At 37.6% G+C, this 23,219-nt stretch overlaps 1 protein-coding gene across 2 annotated transcripts in view; it reads right to left on the minus strand.

The window, feature by feature from the left end:
* Window positions 1-4,074: 4,074 nt before the first annotated feature.
* Window positions 4,075-23,219, minus strand: part of OBI1 (ORC ubiquitin ligase 1) — a 43,963-nt gene continuing 24,818 nt past the window's right edge. For both annotated transcript variants that reach the window (XM_003257363.3, XM_003257365.3), the window contains one exon: window positions 4,075-6,916. In XM_003257363.3, the coding sequence (XP_003257411.1) occupies window positions 5,374-6,916 (1,543 nt within the window). In that variant the 3' untranslated portion in view covers window positions 4,075-5,373. The remainder of the gene's footprint in view (window positions 6,917-23,219) is intronic.

Raw genomic sequence — 23,219 nt, forward strand, 5'->3', positions numbered from 1 at the left:
GATCTTTATATCCCCAAATTACAAATGTCACATAAGGCCCACACTTCTACACACCAATAAACTAACATTTATTAGAGAGGGTCTGCTCCTCATTAAGACATAACACTTAGAATCTAGGATAATGAAAAGAAAAAGACACAGCAGGCCTAAGAATCCGCCTTCTTTCTGAAGTGGAGCTGTAACTCAAGGCATTCTAGACTGCCTCAGTCGTATAAAACTGAAGATCGCCCTAACTTGCGCTCCAGGTGGGTTCTGTAAAGAAATCTGCATCTTCACAGATGCTTCCTAGCTGAGTGGGGTTCCGAGAATTAGGCAATAAATGTTCACTGTGCACTCAGAGATCATTGCTTAAAAGGTTTTCTCTGCCAAGTATTATTAAAAGGATCAGGTTACATCGTGATAGGCAAAAGCTGTGTTGTAGGACTCCCACAAATGGGAATGAAAGACCTTCTTATGAGGCTCTGGGAAACCCTTCCAATCTAATAAAGTACATCCCATAAAGTTAATCTTAGTTTGATTCTCTCTACAAATATCATCCAAAGGTACAAAAGGGGGAAAAATCTAGGGTATGTATTTCACTTTGAATCATTGAAAACCATTCAAGTAGAAACAAGAAGTTCCTGAAACATTATAGATTCAAGACCAAGTTGTCTTTTTCAGTAGTTTTTTCAAACCAATGTAGATGGCCAAGAGATGTTTGGGAAACAAAGCAGACTTGAAATTAAGGGACTGTAAATCTTACTGTACCATGTTCTTTTTTTGTGTCAGCTAACTCCATAAAACAGGAAAAAGACTTGTCATTTTTGGATGGAATGATTTTAAAAATAAAAGATGAATGCTAAGTCATGACCAAAAAACAAACAAAACTGCTAGCATCCTGTCACATTCCCATAGCCAACGCATTTTAAGCAGTCAAAAGATATTTTTCTAAAAACATGAACTGTCTGCTTCCTTATCATGAGTACATCTTTTTCTATCATAGCCTTAGTGAAATTAACCAAGACAGGAAGGTTAACTTAATCTAAGTGTCAGAGTCAGTGTGAATCTCTTAAATGGCACACACACAACTCCCACCATTGAGCTTCTGTTTAGTAGTCAGACTCAGGAACTAAATGCTACTGTAAAAAAACATGCTAAGCCCAAGAGGTCAAGGCTGAAGTGAGCTGTGTTCGCACCACTACACTCCAGCCTAAGAGCGAGAGACCCTGTCTCAAATGTAAAAATAAAAAATGAACATGCTAATACTTCCAAAATACTTTAAAAATAATTCTTGGAAAATTTCAAAAATTTCAAATCCCTTTGTCCTTTAGTCTATAAATGTGAATTCTTTATTACACAAGAAGAGCAGAAGCTCTAGAGCCAGAGACCCAGCTCCAAGATATGGTTCATATCTATCCCAGCTGTGTTATTACTTTCTCAATTTGTTTTTCTGTAAACTGGGGACGATAGTACTTGGCTCACAAAGTTTTAAGAAGGGATTAGATGAAATAAGGAATTAGATGAAATAGAGGTTAGCTTAGCAAGATACTTAGTTTTAGTATAAGATAGGGTTGTTTTTTGTTTGTTTTTGCCTGTAGTGTGTGTACATAATAGATGTAAAAATCTACGAAACCACCATATTTACCATGACATCACATTATGGTCGAGTACAAATTAGAATGTGTGATTAAAATCAAATCCTACACAGATTAGACCCTTTAAATAAATGGCACACATTCAATACGTGGAATCCTGTTTTAGGGAGAATGGAGGGATGTTTCTGAATATAAGCAGTGGGAAAATACCTTAGTCCAACATAGATGCTTTCACCTAGGTTAGTCATTAGTAAATCAGGTTACACACTCCAGATATCCATGTCACAGTGTCAGTGTGTATTTGGACTAAAAAGACACATCCTTGATTACAGATAGAACTACAATGAGGCTTACCCCTTGTCTTCGTCCGTCCGTACTGCTATGACGAAATGCTTTGGACTAATTTTTAAACAATACAATTTTATTTCTCATTGTCCTGGGAGGTCCAAGATCAAGGCACCAGCAGATTCTGGTGAGGTCTCACTATCTGCTTCAAAGATGGTACCTTCCAGCTGTGTCCTCCTCACATGGCGGAAGAAGCAGGGAAACTACCCCAGGCTTTTTTTTTTTTTTTTTGGCAACCTCGCTCTGTCACCCAGGCTGGAGTGCAGCGGCGCGATCTCGGCTCACCGCAACCTCCGCCTCCCGGGTTCGAGCGATTCTCCTGCCTCAGCCTCCCAATTAGCTGAGACTACAGGCGCCCGCCACCATGCCCAGCTAATTTTTTGTGTTTTTAGTAGAGATGGCATTTCACTGTTAGCCAGGACGGTCTTGATCTCCTGACCTCGTGATCCGCCTGCCACGGCCTCCCAAAATGCTGGGATTGCAGGCGTTGAGTCACTGTGCCTGGCACCCAGGCCTGTTTTATAAGGGCACTAATCCCATTCAGAGAAAGCAAAGCCCTCATGACCTAATCACCTAACAAAGGCCCCACCTCTTAGTACTATTACCTTGGGTGTTACAACATGTGAATTTGGAGGAACATAGATTTAGATCATACCACCCCTAAATTTAACCTGTGACAGAAAAATTTTAATTTCTATATTTGAGTTTCTAACATGTAGTCATATTATCGAAGACATTTAAAGTGCCAATAGCTCTGAATGTATCCATTAGCTTTAACATCAGAAAAATGATTGGAAAATATGTAACATAAAACAAAATTCTGCTTTAAATTAGCTCTTTCTGGCTTTTTTTTTTGAGACGGACTTTCGCTCACTGGAGTGCAATGGCATTATCTCGGCTCACTGCAACCTCCACCTCCTGGGTTCAAGCGATTCTCCTGCCTCAGTCTCCCAAGTAACTAGGATTAGTCATGTGCCACCACGCCTGGCTAATTTTGTATTTTTAGTAGATACAGGGTTTCTCCATGTTGGTCAGGCTGGTCTGGAACTTCCAACCTCAGGTGATCCGCCCACCTCGGCCTCCCAAAGTGCTTGGATTATAGGCATGAGCCACCACGCCGGCCTCTGGCTATTACTTCTATAAATGGAGGACATGATTCTTCAAATTACAAATGTGAATTGTCACTTTTATGGTTTCATTGAATCCTCAGTCTATTATAACAAGGGTTGGCAAATTTTTTTGTAAAAGACCGGATAGTAAATATTTTAGATGTTGTAGGTAATATGTAAACAAATGAGTGTAACTGTGTTCAAGTAACTTTATTTAGAAACAATGAAATGTGACTTTAATATAATTTTCCTGTTATGCAATAATCTATGGATTTTTAAAAACCATCTAAAACTGTAAATTCCATTTTTTGCTCACAGGCCTTTCAAGGGAGATTTTTAAAAAAGATTAAAATGCATAAAATTGAATTTTATGATTGGCCAGGTGTGGTGGCTCAGCACTTTTGGAGGCTGAGGCAGGAAGATCACTCGGGCCTGGGAATTCAGAACCAGCCTGGGCAACATAGTGAGACGCTGTCTCTGCAAAAACTAAAAAATCAGCCTGACATGGTGCGTGTCTGTAGTCCCAGATCTGTGGGAGAGTGAGTGGGGAGGATGGCTTGAACCCAGCCCACCCGAGGCTGCAATGGGCCATAACTGTACCACTGCACTCCAGCCTGGGAAATAGCCGCAGGCCAGATTTGGTCCATGGACCACAGTTTGTCAATGTATTATAAAATCAATTAAGAAATGGTAGTTTTTTGTAATCCCAGCACTTTGGGAGACCGAGGAAGGAGAATCACCTGAGGTCAGGAGTTCGAGACCAGCCTGGCCAACATGAAGAAACCCTGTCTCTATTAATAAAAACAAAGATTATCTGGGTGTGGTGGCAGGTGCCTGTAATCCCAGCTACTCAGGAGACTGAGGCAGGAGAATTGCTTGAACCTGAGAGGCGGAGGGTGCAGTGAGCAGAGATCGTGCCACTGCACTCCAACCTAGGTGACAAGAGTGAGACTCCGTCTCAAAAAAAAAAAAAAAAAAAGGTAGTTTCTCCTGGTCTTTATAGGCTAATTCAATATATGAGACAAAGAATCATCATCAACATCAAGGAATACAGTGCTTATGACATTCTTTATTCAATTCACATAGAAAAGCATGCAGTATTAATGTAAAACAGTACAATATTAATGTAAAATGTTCAGTGAACATTAAACAGCATACAAACCCATTTTTAAAGGCCTATATAGGCATACCAAATACGTTTAGAACAATACACTTTTTCAGAGCCTAAATTAAAAATTGTGCTTACCTCTTACCTATCTTCACCCCCTCAACACTCTTCACAGAAAAGTTTTGTCCTACATAAAAGATATTCTATCAGCCAACTGAAACCTCTTTTTCTTAAGTATGGAAAACACAGCAAGCAAAAATGCTACCATGCATAGTTTCCACAAAGAACAGTAACATGCAAACGAGAAACATACTACTCAAAAGAAAACTCCCCTGGAATGCAAGTGGATCAAGAACTTGGCGATGAGCTCTTTCAAACCTGTACATCTGGAACAATGAAGCTATGTTTTAGGTTCCTGTAAACCCAAGTGCTCCATGCCTTCTTTCCATAGTATGCTAAACTTCTGATTTTACACACATACACACACACACACACACAGAGGAGAAAATATAAGCTACCTAACATAAAACAAATGTCTTCATATAGAAAATGTATTCTTTCATACTATCAGAACATTTTCACAAAACTGGACAAAACACAATGCTAAAAAATGCAAACATATATATAAAACCTAAAAAAAAAAAAGTAAATCAATATTGGACTAAGGCTAGAGTGCTATTTCTCCATCATGGTCCTGCAGAAAAATTAGGCCATCACTAAACATAAATAAAAAGGGACAGGTAAAATAATTTCCACCCTAGGAAAAGCTTAAACTCAAGTGTCTTATTGAGCAGTGTATAGACAACACTAAAAGTTTTATTTAAGAAATCCAAGTTCTGAAGACAAGTGGGGCTTATCAACAGGCCACTGTATCTTAACAGTTAAATAACATTTTTTAAAAAACAATGTACATCCAACCGAGATACATACCAAATTCAGTAAAAAAACAAAAACAAAACCAAAAACAAAACCAACCAACCAATCCCAAAACACAAAAATAACCTCCTCCCTAACTTCTCTGGTCACAAAGACTCCCAAATAAAAATGAAAAGAACAAAGTCTTTTTCAAAATGAACAAAAGCATTCTGGGTACAGGTTAATCCACCATCCTGACTTGATACTTGACTAAAGATTATCAATTCCAATTTGTATAGAACTTTTATGAGGAAAAAAGGTAACTTTAACAACTTTTCTATTTCTCTCAGGACAAAACCACAAATGACACCTTTCTAATGAGTCAACTTTTAGTTGCTTTTGATGGGCTTGCATTGGAAAGGCTGCTCTGGATTTTTCTTTTTGTTGACTGATTCACATTTTTATTCCTCTTTTCAGGCACAAAGGAAGTAGACCAAGGAGACTGAAGGTGGTTATGAAGACTGTGCATCTCTGAGGACATCTTAAACAAAGATGACCCAAACCTTTGATCTTCAAATAGTCGATGTGAACTGCTTAACAAAATGCCCTGGGAAAACTCTGTCTGAAATAAGCAGCTTGGGGGTTTGATTTCATTAGTTACTGGACAAGAACTTGAATGGAGTGAAAAATCTTCATTCATTTCTTGGTCAGATGGAGAGAGGAGAAAAAAAGAAGTGGGTTTCCATTCACTTCCATTTTCTAACTGATCATTAGTTAGAGAACCTTTGGAAAGGTTTAGCTCAGTTTTTTCTTCCAACTTATCAGGTTCCTCAAGAAATTCACTGCCTTGAGATGACTTTGATAACCCATCCAAATCCAGTGACTTAAAACCGTTATTACAAGGGCTCTTGCTGTTGTCTGACTCTGACATCATTGAATCCAACTCAGAGATTTTGTCAAGGTAAGCAGCATCCATTGATGCTTCACTGGATGTTCTTGTCCGGTTCATTTCAAAAGAGCGAATAGAATTCAACCTTTTGGATACACATGAGCCTGATTTCTCACTCAATTTTGAAGATATTTCTCCAACAGAATTTGCTATCGTGTTCCCCTCTGAACTTTCAAAATCTAAGTTTTGGGCATAGCTTGTGGAACAACAGTCCCAAAATCCTGTCTTTGGGGAAGAAAAACATTCTGATTTCTTTTCATTTTCACTTCTACTTATATCATCTTCTGAAGAATCTTTATTAGAAACATTTGAAGAATCACAAAAATCATCAAACACCAACTTTCTGAGATGGTTTGAGTGCTTTTTGGAACCTCCTGCTTGGACCACAGAGCTCTCTCTATTTTCTGGAGTACTGAGCTGAAGGCAACTAAGGGACAAAGGAGTACAAGGAGCTGGAAGATCATAGAGTTCTTCATCTTTGTAGGGTACACAATCACTTGGTTTATTCCCCCATTCTCTTTCCAAATAAGTATCCATACTTGTATCTGTCACATCTAACATTACTTCTACCTGTTCTTGATATAGGTCTTTGTTCTTAGAACAGTTAAGTTCTGCTTTGCTGGTACTTTCCTGCCTCGCAGAACTGGTGTCACACAGTCTGCTGCTGGAAGGCTTTGCTAGGTGAGAAGAACTGGAGGTGGATGAGCCAGGCTGCTTTCTGGCACTGTCGCCTTGATTCTTTGATGCCACATCCTCCTCACTGCCTTTGCTCCCTTTGCCATCTGCAGAAAGTGCTGTCTGGCAAATGGAATTCATAGCTTCCTTCTCCTCACTTGAATTTTTTAGCTGTGCAACTTGAGATTCTAGTTCCTCTATATACTTATCACTTCGTTCCAGGGCTTTCTTGAGGCGATTGGTTTCACGCTCATACTGTTCTACTTTGGACTGAAGAGCAGCAACTGCAAACCTTCCAAACCTACAAAGAATGGAAAGATAGTTAATCTTATAACTCAAGCTTTTTTCTTTTCAAGGTTTGAGAGTGCAAACTGTCCCAGGCTATTCTAATTTCACCTAACAGTGACATTTCAGACCACTCAATGAGTAGGGAAAATGCTAGATGTATATTTTCAAAACAAGGTTTCCCCACTTACATAATAATAAACATATGATAATAATAGCAAAACCTAATAGGATATTTTTGTGGTTGAATCAGACCTATGGTAGCAGAGAGGCAGAAATGTGCTGATGATTTCCCCTCGAAGAGCTGGCTCTATCAATTCAGCTCATATATGCATGAAGAGTTATCCCCTAAAACAATGGCAAAGATTTATGATAACATTTGAACAGTGGTCTACATCTTGAAATATTTACATTCAATCATTTTCCTATCATACAGCAGTGTTTTACAATACATTTCTTATACAATGTCACCTTGTCAAACATAAAATGCCAATTTGAAATTCAGAAATCTTAGCAGTCTCAGGAGGGGTGGTTTTAAATACTTATTTGGGCCCTTTCAATTATAGCCACCCTTGATCTGAAGCTTTTCTGTGGCTTTTCAGAGCACTGGCCTTTAATTCATGTCAGCACTACTTATTTTAGGCATTTTACAGCTGTGTGGGACATCAATCTCATTTCCTTCAACTTTGAAATACGAAGTCAGTGCTTGTGATTCTAATATACTAGGCAAAAAAAAAAAATTTGTATACTTTCTGAAAGAGAACATTTTGGAGAGTAACTGAAAAAGAATTCCTTTGTTCATAAAAAATCTACTCCTTTTACACCGGTATTATCTTGCTCTTATTTCCATCAAGAATGAGTACTGTGTTAAGCTCAGGAAACAATTTTTGAGTACCTAGTATAGGTTAGGTGGTATATTTGGGGCTGGGAACACAAAGATTAAAAAGACTGTCTAGATAAAATATCTACCTTAAATTCAATCTTATCACCAAAAATAAATTCTATCTTTCAGGAAACTTCTTATGAGCCAATAAATAACATAAGCCTTACTTTCTAATCCCATGAAAAATACCTTATCTCCTCCAAAATTCTTTTCAAAGCCTGTTCTTAATCATCTTTTTGATGATTTATATATTGGCCTATTTCTAAGAATTAAGGGATTGTCTGTTTGGAGGAAGCTATGAGAAGGTGACTTTCGAAAATTATTTTTATCTTTGGGTTTATCATTTTCTTCCTTTTTTCCCCTAATTTGAAAAATAATTACGATTAAGAACATGTATTTAGTATTGAAAAAAAAAAACTACAAAAAAAGTAGAAGCCAATAGCAATTGCCCCTCTCAGAATCAACCACATGTTTTCAACTCCCACTTAATGCCTATCACCTCCTAAACTACTAGCCCAATTCATTCCCTATCTCAACCCCTACATAATCCCTGCACTCTTATCACTGAAGGAAAAAGCAGAGGCAAAGGTAAATATAGAATCATAAAATCTCAAGATTACAAAGGGCTTTAAAAGACATGATTGCTGAATATTGATCTACTCACTGCAATTAACTGAACCCCCAGAGAGAGCATGCTCCCTTCAACTTCTAAAAAAACACAGCAAAAACCACAGGTATAACAAAAACAAAAGCAACTATAATAACAAGCCTCCCCATTTTAAAGACAAAGTTTACTACTGTATTTGGTTAAATAACCTGGGATTTTTCCTCTTTGTTAAAAATGTTTTGGCTTATAAATGTAGTACTTCACAGAGTTGTAGTTCTGTAAGAGAACTTTTAAAAAGTGGGCAAAGACCTTTCAGTACATTAAGTACAAATGTTTGTGAGTTCTTGATTGTAACTACTCTGGCATAATCAAATAACCCACGTTTTTAAATGGGAAAACTGTGTAGTATGTTTATTTAATACAAATAAGCAAAAGTGACAGCCTTACATTTGCTTACCAAGATAAATTTTTTCAAGTAAAATGTTTTATAATAAAGGTATCTCCTCAGATAAAAAAATCAAATGACTTAAAATCAAATAATGCTACTAAATACTAAGTCAGTTGCTACCAAAGGATATCTTTGGGAACTCAGAGGCCTACACACAGAAAGACTACTCAAAAATAAAGAATGCCTCCCAAAATATTACCAGCTTCTTGTTCCAGGGTTTTAGCTTGGAATTTCAAATATAGTATCATCTTAAGATACTGTATTTGCCTCTCTCTATATATATATATATATTTTTTTTTTTTTTAGAAATTATGTTTTTAAAAGAAGTAACATATGGTTTGGAGTTGAAGTCAATGAGAGCCCTAAACATAATTTTTGTGTTATTTCAGAGAGAAGTAACAAAGGCCAGCAGATCACATATGAGAGAGACAAGCAAGCAGAAGTCACTGATGCCGTTAGGCTGTTTTCTAAAAGGCCACTGCCCCCAATTTTCTTAAGTTTCATTTCAATACTGTATAAATCTATAATACTTTCAGTGATCAGGCTCTTCTCCCATGCTAATAAGGGACCTGTGCTGGTGGGCAGACTGACAGAAATGTATACTAAAAGCCATGCAACTGATCAATTAATCAATTCATGTAATTTATTTGCTTTCTTTCTCCCACGTTAGAACAGAAACTCAAGGAGAGCAGATAGTCTGTCTGATATTCACTGCCAGATTCCTAGAACAATTCCTGGTATATGGCACTTGCCTGTTGTGTATTTCTTGAATAAAAGTCATCCTCTCACTTTAAGATACACTAGTGCCTTACATTGAGACAGGATTGACACCACAGGATAAACTAAAGGTCCTTGGCCTTCTTTTACATGTTAAGTATTATGACAGCCACTGTATTACTGAACTAAACATGTTTAGTTTACTACATTTGACTGTTTACTTTATTTCACTGACACCCAGGAAAGCAACAGACTGACATATATACAGTACAGCCTTTTTTGCTACAGGCTTGGCATTCTATACTGCTCCACCCCAAAAAACTTCACCTTACTAAGACTGCAAATAGATGAGACTTTTGACATGTGTCAGGAGACTTTCAGCTTATCCAAGATAACTATATTAAATTTGGCAAAGGGCAATTTATCTTATTATAGAGAAATAACAATTAGGGATAAGTATCTGATGCTAAACTTCCATAGAAGGAGGATATGAGCTTATTTATCTTTGGGTTTTAATACTTTTGTATTCACACTAATTCTAGATATTTCAAGTACATAACACTAAATGAAGCTATGCCAAGGCAAGCTGGAGGGATTTCTAATATCATTTACCATACTTCCTCCTTTTCTTGAGCAAATTTCAAAACGGAGTATTTTTATAAACATTCCATTAGAGACCAAAAGGCTTTGATTTTCAAAGTAGCAGTGATGGCCAAAGGCTTCATTGTGCCAGAAAAAACACTGTAGAGCAGTTTGGGAGCTACAACTGGTATGGGAAGTGTATTCTGCCAGAATCTAACAGAAGCTTAAAGGATTTTTCAGCTTGCAATATTAACTGATACATACATTCTGGATGAGAGAAAAGGATGCGAGTTCCCCTTGTCCAAACAGCTCTAAGAGATACAAGATCATTTCTGTCCCTAGTGAAAGAGAAATGGAAGTCGTATTGGTATGACCTTTGAGGTGGTATAACTAAACTAAAGAGCATCTCTAACAACAGAAAGTTCCTAAGACCGTATTGTCTCATAGCTATCACACAGAAAAACAGGATGTGTTTGAAGAAAACAAATGTGGTAAAAGAATATCACACCTGAGTACCAAAAAACTAATAAGCTCTAGTGCTACGCTACTATCCTCGAGCAATTCACTTTGCCTTTCTGGTTCTCAATGGCAATTCCAACAAAATGGGTAAATGCAGCAAGCCCAGTGGGTGGCCAAGACTGCCAAAATTCAGAAATGCCTTCTTGAGGAGGAACAAGGGGGACACTGGGGAAGTCAGTCCACTTGCCTCATCAAACTTTGACTTTATATGTTTTCCTCACTTGTTAGCTGAGGTGATGAAACAAAGTGAAAGCTGTCTTTGGACCTGGACCAGCTTTTGTGGTCTGGCCTATCTGACAGGTTTTCAGTGTTGATATCCTTGCTTAATATGGTCCCAATATGCACAAATTTCAGTTACCATGGTTTAATTTACCAGTCACCCAGCAACATGGTTCAAATTTCAGTTACCACACCATTACTAATGAGTAACTGCATGAAGTAAAACCTTCACTTCTAGCTTTTCAGTTCAAAAAACACCACATAAACAACAGACGTGCTTCATGATCAGTGACCCATCAAGTCACTTCTTTCAAGGTCAGTCAGTGATTAGTCACTGTGCATCTACCTGTTTTTCAGTTAACATACAGATAGCAAAGCGTGCAGCTGGGATGCTCCTTGTCTCCCAGTAAAAAACCCACATGACATTTAACAAAAACAGTAAACAAAGAGACAGAACTGGTCAACAAAGATGAAGGTGTAACAAAGAAATAAACAATGATAACACTGGAAGTGAAACTGAAATCAAATGTAAATGTAGTTATGGAAGAAATCACTGACTGTGGGAATATTACAACAATGTCAGTCCATTCAAGAAATTCTAGATATGCCAGAAGCACTTTGTAGAGGCAAACTTATTGACATGGATGAGAAAAGTGGTGGTGCAAAGGATGAAGATGTCCAGAGAAAATGACAGGCTGACGAAACACTTCACACTAAAGCAATGTGGAGCTCTTTCACGATATTGAGAGCAAAGGATAAAATGTTGGAAGTTGATGCAAACTTAGGTCTGTGAAAATTCATCAAGGTATCAGAAATGATGCTAGCTTCATATCATAAATTATATGAGAAGGGAAGCACTATTCAAATAATTCTCCAGAAGTTTTTCACAAAAAAACCACTAATTCTCAATATTTCTCATGTTTCAAATTGTACTGCATAAATATCAATGTACTAAATATTACTTTTACTGTTTTTGCCTATCCATATACATATATAATTGACAATAAGAGTTAAAAGTTTTGACAAAGTTGCTAAAGGTCATCGAACAATTGTGATTTTTCCCATTAATTACTAAGATTGCTTTGGTCCATGGCTCATGCCTGTAATCCCATTGCTTTGGGAGGTGAGGCAGGAGGATGGCTTCAGCTCAGGAGTTCAAGACCAGCCTGGGCGACATAATGAGATCATGTCTCCACACACAAAAATATATATATATATCAGGCACAGAAGCATGCGCCTGTAGTCCCAACTACTCAGGAGGCTGAAGCTGGAGGATCGCTTGAGCCTGGGAAATCAAGGCTGCAAGTGGGCATCATAAAGTAATGGTTGATATGGGACAAAACCAAATACATTTATGTGTCTCAAATATTTTTCTTTAAAGAACTGCCACTTAATCTGAGAAAGAATGATCCATTCATAGAATGGATTTTATTGTGGACTTGCCTGTCTACATAGCCATAGAAGCTTCTCATTTCCTGAATTTCAGAAATATTAGTAAAGTATCTTTTTTATTTTAAACACAGGGAGGTAAGGTTTCAGAGAGAAGAGCTTTCCATTTGCCCTTTCCTTTCTTAATTATATCTCCCAACGCACAATCTACCAGTTTCAGATTCTCTGAGTTTCCTAACTCCTCTTTTTGATTACACTTAATAAATGAGTAGCCTTAACAGGAGCTCTGTAGAAATCTGAGTTTTGACAGAAGCGGGAAGAAAAATGAAAAGGTCCTGGTACTGGTATCTATCTCGTGTACATGTGTGCAGGGTGGGTGGTGCATATTTTAGGAAAAGCGGACAGGGAGGACCAGAGCTGTAGGAAACTCAAAACTGTATTAGGTGGTGGGGGAAAAGGTTCAAAGCCTCTGGCATCTCTTTTCTCTCACCTGCTTCCTATGGATTATTTGTGCATTACCCATCCTTGTATATGTGTTGGGAGGGTAGAGAGGAAACATTATGTCTTTAAACTACTAGGGAAGTTTTGGGAAGCAACCCATACAATTTATACTGTTGCTGAGCTGTATAATTTGCCAATGTTTCCTCAAGAGAGTTTTCTCTTTTTAAAATTAAGCTCTCAGTTACAAAACTGCTACATTCCTAGAAATTTGTTAATCATATAAGTACTATCTATGGTCAATCCTAGCCACACGTGTTGGTTCCACAAAAATGTTAAGTGAGATATACTGAAAGAGAACATTTTTTTTAAAAAAAAAAGGAAAGTGAACTTTTGGCTGGAATTTACCAAAAGTAAGTGTAACAAATACATCTTTAACATTGTATAACTGACTACTATTGACAATGATGACAAAAAGAAAAGCAGCTGCCACAATTCATTAAGTGTTTACTTGGTATCAAGCACAGTGCTATATGCTTGATATATATTATCTCATTTAATCCTCATATCAACTTTATGAAGCAAGATCCATTATTCTTATTTTAAAAATGAGAAATGAGAAGCTTAAAACGGGCTTAGCGGCAGGAATAGGATTTGAATCCAAGTCCTTCTGAACCCATACACCATCTTTGAAACCATATTTAATACTTGAACATAAGGCCCTTCTTAAATAATATCAGCACCTATATCATATCAAATGTAGACTAGATTTTTCTAGGCACAATGTGTATTACAGAGTCAATGAACTAGCATTCTTGTGCTGTTTATTGGTACATACATTTGCTAATAGAAACACAGAGAGGAAATACAAAAATTGTAGGAGACATACAGTATATATGCACAAATTCAGTAAACATTTATCAAACCACCACCATATTTTAGGCACAAATCCAGTAATATTTTGAAATTTTAAAAGATCATTTATTAAAGTGGCCTTGCATGAAAGTACAGCATTGACAGACCACCCTGGCAAATGCCAACCCAAATATTTAACCAGAGACATAAAGACTAAGTCTGAAACAGAGCTGAAAGCATAATACTTAAATGTGCTATGTATAGAAAGTATGTATGATAAAACTTGCCTGGTTCATGTACAATCAGCAGGTATCTTCAACTACAAGTAAAAGATGTTTTTTATATGAAATGAGAAAAACTAAATACAAAATTTTAAGGCCTAAACATCACATGGGTTATTTCTCAGGGTATAATTAAGAGAAATAAAAAAATACAAGCTACGTTATGTTGCATCTTAGTTTTATCACAAAACAGAAAGTGTTCCAATATTTGCAAGAATAAAAAATGCCAGAATTTCACCCTTAAAGACAAAGTTAATAAAGACAGGGAAACAAGAAAAAGAATTATGCCCTTGCAGTAATTCCTTATCCCTCCATCTTCTAAAAGTACCGTTTAAAAATCAAAGTAGAGTTTGCTTTTCAAGTTTTCAAATGAAGAGCAGGGTTAATAATTAATAGCTCATATTATTAACACTATATTATTCATTTATTTTTGAGACAGGATCTCATCCTGTCACCCAGACTGGAGGACTGGAGTACAGTGGCATGATCATGGCTCACTGCAGAACAAAATTTTAAAGGAAATTCTTTGTGTGCTTATCTTATTAAACCAACTATGCATCTGTAGTTAAAAACTGTGGCGAAAATTCTAGCTGAGATGCCTTAGAAATTAATAAAAATGACCTGAGTGTTGAGCAGCATATGTGAACTGAAGAGGAACAGACAGGTCCCTTTTGTGGTAAGCCTCTAAGGGCTGACCCACATAGTACTGGGTCAGCAGGTGGATAAGGAGAAATACAGAACTAAACTGTGTTCCATGCTGGCCAATTTCACCCTACTTGCTTCTATGGCAATTGGGACATGGTCTCTGGCCTTCTGTTTGGAAACTGCAACTAGTTAGCCTCCATTTCCAAGGCTTCTTTCCTTCTCTCTGGGCAGCACACTGGGCAAAGTAGCTCAAAACAGGATCCCTAACTCTAAGTACTACTTTCTCTGCATTGCCTGTGAGGACAGATTACTCTTTTTACTGTGGAATAAATTCTATTCTATTTGACAAATATATCTCATTTTGATTCCATGCAGAAATGCCCTCATTTTCTCCCCTCTGTTCCCTTCGACCAACCAAGATCAGCCTTGAAATTTGCAGGACATTAACAGGGATCCTAATCTGTCATGGAAAGGAGAGAACATTAAGCCATGCTATTTCATATCTTTTTATTTCTAAGAGAAATAAAGGACTTACATCTTTTCACAAAATAAAATAACCTTAACAACAAAATCTCAATACTGTAAAAGAGTGCAACTACTGTTGAGTGATAAACAATATACTTAAAAATCTCTGGATTAGTATCTACCTGTCTATACATTTTCCACCTTAACAAAATTATCTCTTATTCTCTCTCAGCATGAAACAAAATCTGAAAGAAAATGAAACAAAACAAAAAACTGATCTACATACCCTGTAATTATTACTCAGGTGACAGTTATTGAGGACTAATGTGTGCTCAGGGGGTATGAAGAAGGAAAACAAAGGAAGCAGAAGTGATCATTCCTCTTCTCAAACAGTTCATAATCTCTCTGACAACCTTACTGCTTAGTCATTAGCATGCACTGCTGCCTCCCCAAGTACCTTATCAATACAATAAAGACAAACTGACAGAAAACTGCAGTACCTGTCTATCCCCAATTAGCTGAATATCCAGAGAAGGGTCCCTCAGGCAGCCAAGGGGCCTGAGCACAACTGGCTGTCACAGTCTGGCCCCAGGGTATCATCAGGCTCCCCTGACAGTCTACAAGTTCCCCTTCCGGGAAAACCAAAGGGCATAGCAGAATCAGTCATTGGATCAGGCTAGGGTCAAATACTAGGAATCACATTTGTCAGAGAAGAATCGTGATAAACAAAAAAGGCCAGAATAGGTCAAAAAAGGACAACAGCAAGAGCCAGCCAGACCAGCGGTGTTGATGAGGAACCAAAAGTTTAGAGCATTACTAGCGCATCTTGAGACATAGTTTAGAAAGAGCAGACCTGTGAAATGGAACTGCACAGCTCAGAGTCAGCATGGAGACAGGTAAAGGAAGGAAAATCTGGTTCAAGTAAATAGATGCAGACAAGAAACTCAAGACTGTAGCCAGACAAGTCCCTACTATCACCTCCTCTGTTTCTCTTTCTAACTCTGACTCTCTGGCATAACTTAAAGAGGAAAGCTTCTAGAAATCCTTTGCTCTAATTTGGAGAAAGTTCCAGGAATCTCTGATTTCCTGTTCTCTTACATCCTTTATACTTTAAGCTTCAAGTATTAGAGTATAAGGACTCTTTCCTTCTGTAAGACTCCATAAAAGGAAGATACACACACACATATACGTATTTTGTACAAATACACAAATGTGTATTTAAAAAATATGTCTTGGTGCCAAGGAGCTGCCAGATTAACTGGGTACGACAGTCATGGAAATGATCAATATACAACACGATCATTAAAACAACAGGGTAGAAGAAGAGTAATCAAAAGAACAAGAGGAAAATGCTACCTCTGTCTGGGAAAATTATGGAGGGAATCACATATAAAGCAACAACTGGGCTAGATCTCAAAGGACAGACAGGGATTAACCAGGAAGAATAAAAACAAGAGAGGCTAATGTGGAGAACCAGGGAAAATACAATATGATGAATGTAGGCCCAATGAGAAATTCAGCATAGCCAGAGCAGAGCACAAGAAGGGAGGGGCTACAGAAGAGGCAACGATATTAAACTGAAGTTATATAGTAAAGACCCTTTTATACTAGACTAAGAATATTGGAGCCAGGTGTGGTGGCTCACACCTGTAATCCCAGACTTTGGGAGGCCGAGGCAGGCAGATCATGAGGTCAGGAGATCGAGACCATCCTGGCTAACACAGTGAAACCCCATCTTTACTGAAAATACAAAAAATTAGCCAGGCATGGTGGCGGGCGCCTGTAGTCCCAGCTACTCATGAGGCTGAGGCAGGAGAATAGCATGAACCCAGGAGGCAGAGCTTGCAGTGAGCTGACATGGTGCTACTGCACTCCAGCCTGGGTGACAGCACAGGAAAGAAAGGTAGGCAGTAGAAAGACTGTTACAACAGGCTAGGCAAGAAATAATATGGATCTAAACTAGTGAAAATGAGATGGATTACAGAGGCATTTTAAAAAGGCAGGCTACAGAGAACATACTATAAAGTACTGAAGTCATTAAGAAGGACAGGAACAAAGCAGATCTTTTGCATGGGATGGGGGATTATGAATATGATTTTTTAGACATACACATTCCCCTATCCAACCTGTTTTATTTATTCTAAAAAAAAAAAAAAGAGATACATGTGCAGAACATTCAGGTTTGTTACATAGGTATACATGTGCCATGGTGGTTTGCTGCACCTACTGACCCATCCTCTAAATTCTCTCCCCTCAGCCCCCACCCCCTAACAGGCCCTGGTGTGTGCTGTTCCCTTCTCTGTGTCCATGTGCTCTCAATGTTCAATTTCCACTTATAAGTGAGAACATGTGATGTTTAGTTTTCTGTTCCTGTGCTAGTTTGCTAAGGATGACGGCTTCCAGTTTCGCCCATGTTCCTCCAAAGGACATGATCTCATTCCTTTTTATGGCTGCACAGCATTCCATGCTGTATATGTACCACATTTTCTTTACCCAGTCTATCACTGATGGTCATCTGGGTTGGTTCCATGTCTTTGCTATTATAAATAGTTCTGCAATAAACATATGCAAGCATGTATCTTTATAGAAGATTTATATTATTTTGTCTTCCCATTCTTTATATGACACATCGTGTCAAGGTAATAGATTTCCTTTAATCCTCACAATAATGCACCCTCATTTTATGTTAAAAAAAAAAGACTTCAAGGTTAATTTATCCAATGTTATTTACTTATTTGTTCATTCATTCAATTATTCAAAAAATATCTATCAGCTATCTTCAGATACTGGGGGCTTTGGAAGTGAAGGGGATAGGCAGCAAGGAGCTTAGAGTTTAAAATGGAGCTTAGAGTTTAGAATGGAGGAGACAGACAACAAGTCATGCAATTAAATGAACAAGATAATTTCATTTATTTCATTTATACTATACTATATTCAGACAATACTATAATTTCCTTTATACTATACTATATTCAGACAATACTATAATATTAATTGCTAACTATGGACTCTGTTAAAAGGGTATTTTAAGTTTCATTTCATTTAACTCTTACTATTACTTACAAGATAGGTAGTACTATTAACCCTATTGCACAGAAGACAAAATCTGAGACACAGAAAGGTTAAGTATCTTCGTCTAAATCACAGAGCTAGTAGTAGACAAGATTAGTGTTCGGTCATATGGAGTCTGGCTCCAAGGTTTGTGTTCATAATAACCATGCTCTACTGTTTTACCTAACTATGATTTTATTATTATGGTCTTCTGTTAAGGCAGTAGAAGGTGCTGAGTGAAAGGGCTGCTTTAGATTGAATGATCAGAAAAGACTTCCCTGCATCTGAGGATTGAAGGAGACAGCCATGTAAAGATCTGCAAGGAGAATATTCTAAGCAAAGGAAATAAACACAGTATGTTTTAGAAACAAAGTCTAGTAGAACTGGAGTAGGATGAGATGGAGGAGTTAAGAATTAGACGAAGAAGAGGTGGCAGATGCAGACTAGCCAGTGAAGAGTCTGGATTTTATTCTAGGAAAACACTGAATAGTTTTAAGCAGGAGATTTAAATAATTTGATATGTACTTTATTAAAAGACATATTTTTTGAATATGGTGAAAATGAATTGGGTAGGGAAAGGAGGGACAAAAAGGAAGAAGGGAAATTTGAATCCAGGAAGTCTGATTCCAGAGTTAAGCTCTTAACCACCATGCTCTGTGGTTAATTTGAGGTATAGAATCTCTGGTAAAGGCACAAAAAAGATAGATGAAAACATGAACCTGCAGTTCAGGAGAGAATGTGAGGTCAAAGATTTTGATTTTGTTTTGTAATCTCTGACATATAGGCAGACAATTATTAAAGCCCTAAGTTAACTGATTTTAAATTTCATTTCTGATGGCTCAAGAAATAAAAATAGAGCAAAAAAGGAAGCAAGCCCAGGTCACAATCAATGAAGCCTATTCCTTTCTCTTCGGAACACTTCTTTTCATATATTAATAACAGAAAATATTACTTACTGTCCAGAGTATCTAGAGCCTTTATCCTCCCCCAAAAGGAGCTGAGGCATTGGTGATGGCTTGTCCATAATGACAAGCCTTGGGGTTGCTGTACAGTAAAATGAATCGCACTCAGGGAGACATTATCAAACCCATAGATCTCACTAAAGACACAATGACAGAACACATAACATTCTTGCATACATATTTATAGAAAGAAAAGCCATTAATTCAATTATAACCAAGTTTGATATAAATGACCTAATAGTATATCCCATACTATTAAGGTGAGTTAGTGGCTGAGGATAAAAATACCTGCTCTACTAAATACTCATAATAGTTGGTGACATAGCACGATCCCTGCCTCAAGTGGCTAAAGGAAAAAAAAAAAAAAACTGGCACAACTGAACAGAAACATGGAGAGAGGGCACAGAACTTTCAAATGCTTTACAAGTCAATTCTTCACATCTCTTCAAGTTAAAAAATCACTAAGGAACTTCTAACTCTACCAAGGATAAGTATATCCACATTGCTTGGCACACTTTAGGAGTAGTAATTAAAGTCAAGGGAATTTAGGAATACGAGAATCCAGTACTTAAGTGTTCCCTTCAGCTTCTTCCCTTTCTTGATGTTTCTTATCATGTGGAGGTGTGACACGCTTCACATTCCCCACTAAATATTCAGACTGAGAACAGGCCCTTCTGCTTAGAGTAGAAAGTGGTGGATGTAGTGGAGTCATGCTACCAAGCTATAAAAATAGAGTGATGATGGTCACAAAAGAGACATGTAAAAATTACATGGACCTTTGCTCTGATAAATTTGAGAAGAAAGCTAGTGTGCTTACTGAGTAGTACCATGATATGTGGCTACTACTACTGGAGAAAAAGGACTAGGGCTGAAGGGACTGCTTAGTACTCCCAACAGCACATGCCATTTTCTCTTACTCAGAATGCCTTTCTCCTCCCTGAAATCTCCATCCTTCAAAGCTGGGCTTAAGTCCTTTTTGATAAAGATCTTCCTTATCCCTGCAACCTAACCACCATTCTCTGAACCCATACTGCTGTCTCTATTATTTGGCTTAGTATCTGTTTAGCATTTGTTTCATATATTTTCATGTCATCCTTTCATTAACTACTTTTCTGGAAGCAGGGACCATGTTTTGCTGGGGTTTTTTTCCTTAATATAAAAAATTTTAACCATTCACAGAAGTAGGGAGAACATAATAAACTCCCATTTACTCATAACACATATTCAACAATTATCAAGATTTTTGTCTTATTTCCTTTGTATGTATATCCTTTGCCTTTTGCCAAAGTATTCTACAGTTCATGTTTTAGGATGCATTTCCAAAAGAAAATATGGTGCCATAGACTAAATGTTTGTGTCCCCCATAAATTCTTACGTTGAAACCTAATCCCTAATGTGACGGTATTTGGAGGCAGGGTCATTAGGAGGTGATGGTATAATATTTAAAGGTAAGGGCTTCTGGGGCCTATAGGTCAAAAGGTTCAAGCCCTCATAAGTGGAATTAATGCCCTTAAAAAGATGTCCCAGAAAGCTCCTTTGTCCTTTCTGCCATGCGAGGATACAGCAAAAAGACACAGCTGTCTATGAAGCAGGAAGTGGGCCTCACTAGACCAGCTGGCACCTTGATCTTGGACTTCTAAGCCTCCAGAACTGTAAGAAATAAATTTCTGTTGCTTATAAGCCAATCAGTTTACGGTATTTTGTTATAGCAGCCCAAAAGGACTAACATAAATGGTGTTTTCTTAAGTAATCATGATACCTAAACAGAATTAAGAGTGATTCCTTGCTATTATTTCATTTAATACTTGCTTCATATTCAAATTTACCCAGCTGCCTCTAAAATGTCTTTCAACAGTTTGTTACTAATCAGTATGCTAACAAGTCCACATTGCATTTGGTTATTATGTTTCATAGTTCTTTTTTATTGTAAAGCAGCACCCTCCTTCAATGACTTAATGAAGAAACCTAGTCATTTTTCCTATTGAGTATCCCACATTCTCGATTTGTCTGTATGTTTCCTCAGTCATAGGAGTTATGCTTTTTTCATTCATTTACTCAATAGATACGTAGTAGGAGCAGCATGAGAGCCAGAATCCTATAAAATGCAGTGGCTGCAATAGTGACTACATATTATAGCCCTGGCTCAAACAGAACAAAGTCATAAAACAATTACACAAAGTGTTAATTATTAGCAGTTGTGACATTTGCTAAGGGAAAGTACAGGTAATAAGAAATCGCAGCAAGGGAACCCAACCTTCTTTAGGGGTCAGAGAGAGTATTTATTTTGTTCAAAGCATCTAGCATAATGTTAAGTAACAAAAAATTCATTATTTCTGGGTTGGCAAGTGGAGGAAGTCATCTTCACATATTACTCTTGTAAACTTAAAGGTCATATCACCACCCCTTGAGCTCTGAAGATCAAATCCGAATCTCTTAGGAGTCCAAGTTAGGGGAAACTGAAGGGCCAAACAGGTGGTTTCCTCCAGGTGAAATAAATTTAGAAGCATAGTAAGAATTCAGAAAGTGGCTAAATAGATAAAGCCAAAGGAAAAGATTGCATTTTCTGGACCACGAGTTTGGATCTTAGGATAATGAATTTTTGGCAAGGAACAGGATGAATATTATTGAAACCTAGAAGAACATGCTTAGTAGGCCATCTGCCACATTGCTCGAGAGGGCTTTAAGTTAAAATTGAGGAAGGAAAAACGTCCAGGTACACTATCGCAGAGGAGATAAATGATAACCAACACCTTCATTTTAAAAGATTATAGTATTGTTTTTAAAAGACTGTATGTAAAATATATTCATTTTTATACAATACCATGTTCTTGAGACCAATGTAAATTTCCTTTGTTCGTACCAGATTTTAGCCAAGTTTTTGGAAAATAGCGTGGTATCTGTTGGAGCATCTTAGAAAGAAATATGTTCTGTGATGGACTGAGCCATGTCCTCACCCTCCCCTCCAAATTTGTATGTTGAAGCCCTGACCCCTAATGTGTCTGTATTTGGAGATAAGATCTTTAGGAAGCAATTAAGGCTAACTGAGGTCATTAGGTGTTCTTTTAAGAGGAAAAGAGACCAGATTTCTCTCTCTCCCCCAACCATATAAAGACATAACAAGAAGGTAACCATCTGCAAGCCAGGAAGAGAACCCATATCACAACCCGACCCTGCCAAATTCTGATGTAGAACTTCTAGCCTCCAAAACTGTGGGAAAATAAATCTGTTGTTCAAGCCACTCGCCTATAGCATTTTGTTATGACAATCTGAGCTAATACACCTTCCTAATATTTTTCCCCCTCTAGTGTCTAAACTTTAAAGCTCTCTCTTCTGTATGATTTGTAGAATACTTCTGCTCAACTTGTAGGATACATTGGAGACTAAGGCCAAGTGTATAAAAAAGTATACCCTGACACCTAACCAAGTAGAAAAGAGAAAAATAGTTAGTCAAGGCATTTCCTAAACCAAGGGATTAAAATAGAATGGGTGATTTTTATTTGCTTGCATTTATTTGTGAACTCTTGAAATGTCTTACTCTTTTCCATACAAATAGGAGCTCTCCTCAGGTGAACCAGATCTGGGTATTTTCAGCTGTGGTCAGCTTCTCTCTGAATCCCACTAGGGTTTGGTAATGCAGAGTAAACAAAGCTATAAATCAAATGCAATGCATTTAATACCTCAATGTATTGCAAATTGATCTGGAATACGGTTTTCAGCTCAAATCGCTTTTCAAGTGAACTGTTCCCTTCCCCTGAAGGGAAGCAATGGAAGTTAAAGATGGAAAATCCTAAAGTTATATTGGATTCAGATGTGCAGCTCCTTTTCTGAACGTAGACAGAGGCCAAGTTTCCTCAGGTGAGATTCTTCAGTTCTTTATCCAGTTTGAGCCATGGATATTTTAAAACACACATCCTTGTGGCTGGCATTAAATGTGAAACCTGGTGGGCAAGTTTTCAAGAAATAAGAGCTACAAACAAAATAGCTTTCGTTCCATTCAGCATGCTGTGGGAAATGGCTAATGGACAAGCATTACTGTGACTGGCAAGGCAAGCTGCCAATAAATGATAGGCGTAGAGATTCAAACCACTGCATAACAGTAACACTTCCTAAGCTTATTTCACTCATTTGTCAAAGTAGGACATTATCTGAAGTGAAAGAAAAACAGGGTTGGAGAGCACAGGGGAAGAAACTACTTAAACGTAAAAGCCATGCTTCTTTCTCATTGGTTAGTTATCTCTGCCTCCAGTAATTATGGTTA

This window comes from Nomascus leucogenys, chromosome 5, assembly GCF_006542625.1.
Source record: "Nomascus leucogenys isolate Asia chromosome 5, Asia_NLE_v1, whole genome shotgun sequence".
In the NCBI taxonomy this organism is placed as follows: Eukaryota; Metazoa; Chordata; class Mammalia; order Primates; family Hylobatidae; genus Nomascus; species Nomascus leucogenys.